General features: G+C 33.9%; 1 protein-coding gene across 1 annotated transcript; it reads right to left on the bottom strand.

The window, feature by feature from the left end:
- Positions 1–9,373: 9,373 nt before the first annotated feature.
- LOC107941531 (protein ENHANCED PSEUDOMONAS SUSCEPTIBILITY 1) lies at positions 9,374–10,961 on the bottom strand. Its single transcript, XM_016875077.2, has one exon. The coding sequence runs from the start codon at positions 10,882–10,884 to the stop codon at positions 9,415–9,417; it is 1,470 nt and encodes a 489-aa protein (XP_016730566.2). The 5' UTR covers positions 10,885–10,961; the 3' UTR covers positions 9,374–9,414.
- Between the last annotated feature and the right edge of the window lie 174 nt (positions 10,962–11,135).

Genomic DNA, 11,135 nt, shown 5'->3' with positions numbered 1-11,135 from the left:
TATAAAATTATTGATAAAAATAAATTCAATTAGACAATGAAAAAATAAGAAAATCTCAAATGTATGTTTGTTTCATTGAAAATAACTTTTATGAAATATTTTTAAGAAACCTACCAAACAACAGAAAATATTTTACACGGATTCATCTAAACACCAGAAAATATTAGCTTTTCTAGAAAAGTAAATCATTTTTTAGAAATCATTTTTCGGAAGTCATTTTCAATGGAACAAACGGAGCCTTAAATGTAAGAATGCAGCAAGTAATGTTATGAACATATGTTTGAAATCAATAATATAAATTTGCTCATTCTTTATTCACATCCACTAGATTCCACATGTTTTGGTACATGGCAATGACATTTGCATATTTCAACACATGCAATGACATGATTCATCTATTTGATCAATACTTGAATTCATTTTAAAATTCACATCTCATTTCATCGTTTCATTTCTCATCTCATATTCATTTTTCATCTTTATCGTCTCAATATCAACACATAAATTTATTATTTAATTTCCCCTATTAACACTACTTGGACTCAGACTCGAACTCGGAAGGATACACAGATCCAACCAACACACCAGTTTGGCACCTAGTACCTCATCGAATAAACTTGAAGTAATAACTACGCCGAACGCTATATAAGTTGATACCCAGTGTCTCATCAGTTAAACCGAAGTAAATTGGCACTCAATGCCTTATTGACTGAATGTCGAAGAAATCCCTGAACTCTTCCTATTCTATTGCATGCCATCTATATTCAACTTAGCCCGAAACAGTTAATAGGGTTTTATTTCACTTTTCAATACATCTAATGGCCCAAACTCATATATATACATTATCACATATATCCAATTCAATATTCACATAAGCAACGCATTTCATAATATGCAAAATTAGTCCATTCCAATTAACTATGGATTCAATTCAACCTAAAGTACAAGAGTACTCACCTCACATGCTTACCATACATAACAACTCAATATGCAATAGTTTATAACTAAATTCGGATTATAGAAACACAAGCCGTATATTCTGACCTACTCGATGTCACCTTGTCTTTTACCCTTCTTACTCAAGGATTCCGAAATAACGTTTGCTACGGAATAAAATATTTACAATTAATTAATAACATACCACTCAATTCACAAAAAAAATCAATTTTTCTACTATATTTTGTTTAATCCTCAATTTAGTTCCTGAACCGAGACTAATTTAACCTCAAATTTTTATATATATTTCACTACAAGATAAATTTAGCTCCCTATTTTTAATTCTACCCATTAATTTCAAAATTTTCACAATTTAGTCCATATTGCTCAAAATTAATAATTTACTCCATAATTTAGTCCTTTTCCACTTCTAACTTAAAAATCTATCAATAAAATCCTTAAAGCTTAAACTAATCAACAATGGTAACATCATCAATCTTGAACAATGCTAAAAATTACAATATGGGTTGGATAGCTTTAAGTAATGAGATTCCGAAAACATAAAAATTACAAAAAAAGACTAAATTGCACTAATCAATTTAGATTTGAACTCTAAACCCCCTAGAGTTGTTCTTTTTCTTTTCTTTCTTTCTTTCCTTTTCTTTCTTTGTAATTTGCATTCAATCATCTCTTTCTACCTTCTTTATTAAATCTTTTATTATGATTATTATAATATATGTAAATGCCCAAATTTTCTCGGGCCCATAAAAAATAAACCAAAAATTAAATAAATAAGTCCAAATATCAGGTCCATTTATAATAGTCATCAGCACAAATTACATTCAAGCCCAAATTTAACCCTAGCCCATAGCCTAGAAAACCTAAACTATTTTTAGAAAAAAGAAGAGGCAGAAAACCCTAGCCGCCGCTCCTCCACGTGCTCGTCAGCGCGTCCACCGCCCGAGGTCTGCCTCCTTTGCACCAAAATGGAAAAAAGCCAGAGTCTCCGCCTCCGTTGACCTTGCAAACACCTGCAAGCAAAGCAAAAAAGGAGGACAGAGACAGAACAAAAATAGTAACAAAATTGAAACGAAGCAGTAGCAACAAACAGTAGATATTGGCTATAAAAGCCATGGCCGGATTGTAACATTTTTGGACACGTAATATTAATCAAAAAAGAAAAACTTCAACAGTTATTCAAATAAATAAAAAAAACATAAAGAATAGAAAGCAATCTCTCAAAACTGGTCTTTTTTTAATGTTATTTTTATTTTTATTTTTTAAAAGGAAAGAAATACAAAAAAAAAGGGTTGAAGTCTCATCTATCAATCCATCTACCGCTATCGTGAGTGGCCGAGGCTATCACCTCCGATGAAAGGTGACATCTTGTAGGCTCGGAGATTTGAAAAACAAAAAAAAATCCTCTTTTTTTCACTCCGGCCACTGTAGACGGCGGCACCGTTGCCAATAACCGGCAGTGCCGTCACGAATAACCGGCGGCCGTCACGATGTTCAATTTTCGAAGCCATTGCCGGAGCCTGGAGAGGGGAAAGGAGGTTGAGAGAGTTTTTTTGTTTTTATTTTTTAGAATGGGAAGAGAATGAATTTTTTTAAAAAAACTGACTTTTATAAACCCATTAAACGGCGTCGTTTAATGCTAGCCACAATAGCCCTAAAACGACGTCGTTTTACCCCTAGGATCCACGTGCCGACTCGACCCGTTCAGAGGATCCTCGCGTTTTGGACGGATGGGTTATTTGCGCATTAGGCCCTTCCGCTTTTGTAGCCCATTGCAATTTAGTCTTTTTTGTCTTTTTTTTAGTTTAGCCCTATAATTTTATTTTTATTTCATTTTAACCCCTTCAGGGAATGACGCCATTTTAAGGAAAGGGGATAATTCCCCAATCGGTCCCTCCTATTTCGTGCGTGCCCCATTTTAGCCTGTATTTCTCCCTTTCTTTTTTTATTTATCCGTAATTTATCCCTCTTATTTTACTTAGATGTCAATTTAGCCCTTATTTATTTATTTTGGATTCTTCCTAAACTATTTATTTTTATGAATACTTTTTTTTATTTTAGTCCATTTGTTATTTATTTTATTTGTTCTTTTAATTTCATTTAAGTTATGATTAACCCCTTTTTACTTTAATCCTTCTATTTATTTATTTACTTATTTACTTGATTATACATTCATCATTCCTTTATTTTACTCATTTGCTTGTTCATTTACTTATTTTACATATATATATATTATTCATATACAATTTATTTTAATTCTTGTATTCATTTATTTATTGTTCTTTCATTTCTTTCAAACTTTTATTTTTCTTTCATTGATTATTTATTTATAACTTTATTATTATCATCATTTTATCATCTGTTATTATTATTTATTCATTTGTCTATTTATTAGCCCTTTTATGTATATATTTTTAAAAATTAGGTTATTTATGTTTTTTACTACATATACTCTTCTTCTTCTTATTATTGTTATTTATATTAATATTATGATAGCTATTATTATAATTATAGTTATTATTATTATTAAATTGTTTTTTTTCATTTATTCATTCTATCATCATAGTCCATTATCATCATTTACTAGCATAATATTTTCGTCCTATTGATTTATTCACTTGTTACTACTTATTTATGTTATGCCAATACTTGTGCTAGATGTTACATTCAAACATACTTGTCCGTTTTGCACCATACCCGAATAAATTAAAATTTAAGTGTTACGTTACTTTTGCACAATGTATAAAAGAAAATTTTAAAGTAATATGGCAATGTTCGATATTTGGAGATTCGAGACAATTTTCTCGTTGAACCTAGATGACCGAATCTCCTTTTAAAATACGCGAGATTTAAATAAAAATAATAAAAGGCAAACTTATTATCAAGAATAAGAGGTGTCGTGTCCTAACTTACGGGATGTGACATTTTGTTACTTCGAGATAGGGAGGCATTTTATACATTTTAATTTATTCGAGTAATTTTAATTGAAATTAACATTAATACAAAGAAGGATCGTATTTTTTTTAAAATTATTTTCAAGTTTTCAACTTTCAACACTAAGACGCGAATTAATCAATTAGGTACCAATTTTGGGCGTCACGAGGGTGCTAGTCCTTCCTCATGCGTAACCGACTCCCGAACCTGTTTCCTGAACTTTGTAGACCAAAAACTTTCGTTTTAATAAATCAAACTGTTTCTTAAAGTGATCAAATTACGAGGTGACCCGATCACACCTCATAAAAAAAAGATTGGTGGTGACTCCCGTTCGTTTTCATTTTTTTAAAATACAAAGTCGACCTTTCAAAAAAATGGTTTCTACAGCTTGGCGACTCCACTAGGGACAAAATAAGAGAGTCAAACCACGAGTTGATTATTTCTTGTCTTTTTGCCGAAAATTGAGAATTTGGTTTAAACTTACGATCCTTTCATTGCATTTCATTTTTATGGTCTGCATCATTTCGATATGTTTGCTTTATTGTTTTGAGTCTTTTAATATATCTCTGCATATTACATCGCATAATTGGTCGATTTTACCCTTTTTAGTGAGAGTGAGAAACTATTCCTTCGTGAGGTCTTTACCTCCGTATAGGATAGTGGATCACTTTCGGGATGCATCCATACCTATGTCTTCGTGAGATTTTCATCTCCGTATAGCCATAGGGAAATGTATTCCTCTGAACTGAACTCGATCCGTATGAGCCTATAATGGGTGAGGATCGAAGAATCTGCCGGTTCAGGTACCCTTACTTTAGAACCGAACATCATATAATAAGCCCTAAAAGCTTACCCTAGGTAGAAACACACCAAACCCTAGTGGTCACTCGAATAGGCGCTTTATCTATTATTTCTTGTTTGCTTTAAATTCTAGCTTGGTATGCAATGTACTGACTTGTTTTATTTTGTTTTGACTGTGATTGCATGACATTTTCATCATAAAAAAGGGCGTTGATTCACGTTCAGTTGCTAAATAGAGAGCTTATCATGGAAAATGAGTTTCTTGATAAAGTGGAAAACAACATAGTCGTGCGAATATTGTTCGAGAAAAGGCAACAAAAGAAATGTGACAGCCTGTGAGAGGGGCAGGTCAGAGATATGGACCACGTTATGAGTGAAGCTTTGGCTGACCCCAGCTGTTCAAAGTCTGAAATCCGAATCGGAGCTGGATCAGGGCCGAGAATTAACTTTATTTCTTGTGAAAGTTAAGGTTTTGAGTGTGAAAGCGAGGTTGTATATGTATCTGTTTTATGTAAAGAAACCTGTTTTCTAATAAAGTTGCTCTAATGGAATTGAACTAGAATCAACGCCTTTTTGCGTGCATCTTTTCCATTCACTAACATTACATTTCATTGCATGAAATCCAAAAGTGCGTTGAGTTCAAAACTCTAGTACGGAGCCTGATGGATAACAAAGAGCTAGAATTATTTGAAAATATCGAGGGTTTGAAGAGGGAACTAAAAAAACCTATCAAGAATATGTCCTTACATCCCCGGAAGTATTTTGAACAACTAGACCGTGGAGAAAATCCCTGTGGTTTTTAGGACCATTTCAGAGTAATATTCAGAACACACCTATTGTTCTGAGCTAAGGAGTAATAGGAATCCTTTTGTGAAAAAAACATATGTACACTACTTTTATTTCAATAAAAACAATGCATCTTTGTATCCCACTTGGAAAATATTCTTTTATTTTTTTCATTTAATTCATTCCCATACCATACAAATAGCTATCCTTAAATTTATTTGTTCTTTGGGTCTTCCTTCATTCCTATAACAGGTCTTCAGATATCAATGATATGAGTGACGCTGTTACTGACTCAGAATCTCATTTCAAGCACGATATGTGTTTAGAGGAACCTCAAGACTTTGAAGGTGATCGAGATTGTAACCTATCTCCTGATTCGTTAAGGATGATAGAACAAGAGGAGAAATAGATCCTACCTCACAAAGAGGCAGTAGAAATTATGAGCTTAGGAGATGAACAAGAAAAGAAATAAGTGGAGATCAGAGCTTGTATCATCGCGGAGACAAAGCGAAACATCATTGAGTTACTCCAAGAGTTACTCCAAGAATTCAAAGACGTCTTCGCATGGTTGTATCAAAGCATGCCTGGTCTAAGTACCAATATTGTGGTACACTGGCTTCCCATAAAAGAAGAATGTGAGCTGGTTCAACAAAAACTTCAAAGGATGAGGTTTGATGTCCTGTTAAAATAAAAGAAAAGGTCAAGAAGCAATTTGACATTGATCTCCTACAAGTGGTTAGATACTCAGAATGGGTAGCCAATATCGTCCCCGTCCCTAAAAAAGGATGAGAAAGTACGAATGTGTGTGGACTATAGGGATTTAAAAAAAGTCAGCCCAAAAGATAATTTCCCGTTGCCTCACATTGACACATTAGTAAACAACATGGCAGGTTACTCATTGTTCTCCTTCATGGTATGAGGGTTGTCAGAAAACTTTTAACAAGTTAAACATTACCTGTCCAATGCCCCAGTGCTGATGCCTTTTAGCCCAGATAAGCAGCTGATACTGTACTTGGCAGTATTTGGGAATTTTATGGGATGCGTGCTTGGTCAACATGATGAGTCAGGAAGGAAAGAAAGGGCGATATACTACCTCAGTAAGAAATTCACTGAAGGTAAGGTAAGATATTCGTCAATCGAGAAGTTGTGCTGGCCTTGATTTAGACAACCCAAAAACTGAGACAGTACATGTTGGCTAATCTAAAAAATGGACCCTTTGAAGTACATGATAGAGTCGACTGCCCTGAATAGAAGAATGGCTCGATGGTAAATTCTGCTTTCTGAATTTGATATAGTCTATGTGAACTAGAAGGCAGTAAAAGGAAGTGCAATAGCAGATTTTCTAGCCAGAATACGAGCCTCTACACTTCGATTTCCCAAACGAAGATTTGATGTATGTTGCAATCACTGAAGAAGACTTTCAAGAAGGTCATTCTTGAAAGCTAAACTTTGACAGAGCTTCAAATGCAATGGGTAACGACATTGGGGAAGTCCTGGTAACTCCAAATGGAGATCATTATCCTTTTACTAGTAAATTGGATTTTGATTGCACGAACAATATGGCAGAATATGAAGTATGCATCATTGGTATCCGTGTAGCCATAGAAAGTAAGATCAAAGTGCTAGAGGTGTATTGATGGTCACTAAACTAACTAAAAATTCGACTAAGGCAAGTGCGCCTATCGAACAGTAGTATAGTTATGGTGAGACCGGAAATATCATATCCACGAAGACTAAAAGTACTAGTAATTACTATCTTTTTATTATCTAGCCTAATAATTAAGAGACTTTTTAATCTAATACTAATTATCTAATTAACTAAGATTGCGAAAGAGATTAAAGTTGAAAAATACTTTTGGAAAAAAACGATGGAGAAGACAATACCCGAGGAAGAATTCACCTAAACTTCACTTATTACCTCTGAATTAGATGATTTATTCACTTGACTTAATCCGTAGGATTCCCTGATTGATGTTAATATCTCTCTCAAGACTAAAAACAACTGACTCTAGGTTGATTAATCGAAATCTCTTTCTAATTAAAACCCCTATTATCGCATTAACTCGATCTATGGATTCATTTATTAGATTTGACTCTAAGGCAGTAGATTTATGTCATCCTATCTCTAGGATTGCATGCAACTCTGCTTAATTATGAATGATCTACTCTTAAACAGGGACTTTTATTCCACTGAATAAGCACATCAAAAACCTGAATTAATATCTTGGAATATTAAAGTAAGGGTTAAATCTCACAATTAAGAATAAGAACAAGTATTTATCATATAATTTAAAGAGTAATAAGATTCGTCTTAGGTTCCATCTCTCTTAGGTATTTAGGGAGTTTAGTTCATAGTAATGGAAAACATCTCAAAAATTGGAAAACAACAAAACATAAAGAAACCCAAAGAACTTCTAGGAAATTGGATGGAAATCTTCAGTCTAGATGTGGATCCTCCTTCTGAGCTGATCCCGATGGCTATTCTCGAGTATTTTCTACCTTTTATTCTCTGTGTCCCCCCTCTAATCCTCTTCTAGGGTGTTTATATAGACTTTGGAATGCTTTAAAACCCTCAAAAATAGCCCTTTTCGATTAGAATTGGACTTGGGCTCGACAGGGACATGGCCGTGTGCCATGCCCGTGTGAGGGTCTTGAGGCCGTGTGCAATTCTGACTTTGTTTTTAGTCGATATTGCCATGACACACGGGAATGTGGTTTACCCGTGTGGAAGTGCCTGAGCTGTGTGAAACACTGAATTAGGCCCATTTTGTCTGTTTTTGGCCCATTTCTTTCCCTTTTTGCCTTCCTATGCTTGCCTAAGTATAAAACATGAACTTAAAGGATTAGGAGCATCGAATTCAATGAAACCAAGGAAAAATCATCCATAAATATGCCAAGCATAGGGTAAAAATGTGTATATATTATGGTTTATCATGTATGGGGATTCTGAACAAAAAATCATAATAGCATCAAGTAAAAAAAGACTCGTTGATTAGATATTTTGCAGCGTATAGTTGGAAGAATCGATACGTCCATAATTGTTGTAATCGGTCTACTGAATAACAAATTGGCGTGACTAATTGAGTGAGTGGTTAGATCTATCAAGGGAAATAGTGGTCGGGTTTAAACGAACTATACTGTTGAGACCATTGATTCAAGTTGGGTCTTTCTAATTCGCAAGGCAACCAATGAGTTAAATTGTCTATGCGTGTTTTAGGGTTGTTCGTTCGGTTAGGGTTAGTTGTCGGGCATTTTCACAGTTAATTTACACACGGAAGGCTGGTGGCTAGAGGCGTTTCCTCGATCACTATAACCAACTTATCAATTATTTTAAAAATGCTATTAGTAGGTTTAAATTGATGATACAAGTAGCAAAAAAAAATGATGATATCACTTGTGATTATTGTTAAAGTTATGACATTGATATTGTTACTGTTACTCAATAACTTAATGAAAGCATATGAAAAATTCAATCAATCATATTCAATTAATAATAAATATTTTATATTTTTATATAAAAAAGTTCACTTTAAAGATAGAAAATAAATGAATTATCAATTTCAAATGAAATTATAGAAATACTAAAATCATAGTTAAAATTGTAGGTAGTGATCCAAATTTAGTGATGGTTGTTAGAAGTTACTCTCTATTTTTTATAAAGGAAAGAAATTATTTTAGTCATTTATTTAAAAAATTATTTCTTAAATTTTTAAATTTATATTTTATCAAATCATTTAAAAATAAATGAAAAAATTTAAAATTATTTAATTTTACGGATATGACATATACCTAAATTGTCACATAGATAACTTTAAAAATTTAGATAACTTTAAAAATTTAATTAAATATTAATATGTCAACATGACAATCACTGTGTACGTAATATAACAAAATTAAAAAAACAAATTTCTATATTTCACCCCACAATATATTTTATTATCAAATATCAATTCCACCACAAGAAACAACACTCATGAACTCTTCATCTAATTCAAGAGCTTTCATTGAAGATGGTGGAAGGCAAATTTCCAAGTCAACACTTCCACCACCTTCACGTCCTGGATACGACGAAACTTTCCCATCAAACTTATGGGCATATCCGCTTCGAAGCATCAATGCTTTCCCTAACCCAAACTCATTTTCATACATGTTGAACCTCGGCGAGCTTCCAAACATCACACTTTGTGGGTCAAAAAGCTGAGCAATCTGGTAAATGAAGGGTGAATCAAGCCAACCATTGACGAAACCACGCACTTGTTTATCTGTATGGTTAACCACAGCTTGGTGTAGTTTCCAAGCAGCCCAACCGAGATTATTGTCGAGCAGTTCACCAGCTGTGGTCACTGCTCTAACAGATTGAATTGAGTTTCCAAAGTAATCTAGGGGTAAAGCTGGTTCTAGCCTTGACCTATTGTTTATAGCTAACCTACAACCAGTGACTGTTTCGTTTGGGAAACGACGTGCCTTTGTTATAGATCGCCATACAAATGCAGATAAAGATTGAAAGGAGGAGATTTTGGTGGTGTTGGATTCTGTGTCAGCCCTTTCTTTGAGCTTTGCAATGGATTTTGCTGAGAAATGGAACATTCTCTCTAAAAGCTCGGGTGCTTCAAATCTAGTGATGAACTCATCTTGTTTGGTGAAAGGAAGGTTAAGTAATGGACCATGACCCTCTGGAAACCACTTCTCTAGCACTGGCGGACGTGAGATTTTCATTTTAGTATCTCCTTGAGCTTGAAATATTTCGGATAATGTGTTGAAGAAATGCCAAAAGGTAGCTCCATCACCAAGAACATGATTCATTGAACAACCTATGAACACCCCATCTACCAGTTCGGTGACCTGAATCGATAACAAAGGTGTGGTGTGACCATCATAGTTGATTGCTCGATCATGATCGAAGAACGATTGAACAACCAACGGAACATATGTAGGTGAAACAATGTCGGACACAGATAAACCAACAGCTGCATGTATAAATTTGGCTCCTGGGCTGTTATTACAATCCACAAACACGAAATGAGACTTTGGGTTTTCTTCTATTCTCGTTACGAGCCGACCTGATAAGGGATAGAAATGAACGAGGGCAATGGAAAGGGAATGCTTGAGCCGGTCCAAGACATTGTTGATCAAGTTTTCTTCACAACTATTCTCTGGTTTGGTATAGAGAAGACCCTTTTGGATGTACTGTACAGACAACATAACAAGATCCCATGTTGTCAAATAGCAAGGCTGTTTTGATTGATCAGAAACATGTTGTGGTGTAACATAACATTCTGAGATGATTCGAACTGTTGATTGTTCCATTTCTTTTATTGGGTTGCTAGAGAGGAAGAGGGTAAAGTATATTTTGATTGGATTAGCAGGGTCGTTGAATATTGATGCAATGTTGTGTTTATATATATACATATATAGGTTGCTCAAATGGAAGAGATAAAAATCTATTTTACTTGGTCTACTTTTGATTCACACCTTGGCTTTATTTGGTTGTTGAATTGCTGGGAATCCAGTCAAATATTTTAGCAATATTGTTTATATTATATAATTTGCGTATTATATGCATGATTGAACCAATTAAATTATTATTTTTTATGTTGAACTGATAAAAAAAGAAGAAGAAAAAATTCAAAATCTTTTGTCTAAAGAAAACAATAGTTTAT

This window comes from Gossypium hirsutum, chromosome A06 (genome assembly GCF_007990345.1).
Source record: "Gossypium hirsutum isolate 1008001.06 chromosome A06, Gossypium_hirsutum_v2.1, whole genome shotgun sequence".
Taxonomy (NCBI): domain Eukaryota; kingdom Viridiplantae; phylum Streptophyta; class Magnoliopsida; order Malvales; family Malvaceae; genus Gossypium; species Gossypium hirsutum.
Note: the sequence above shows the minus strand (reverse complement) of the source record. Positions and strands in the feature narration are given on the sequence as shown.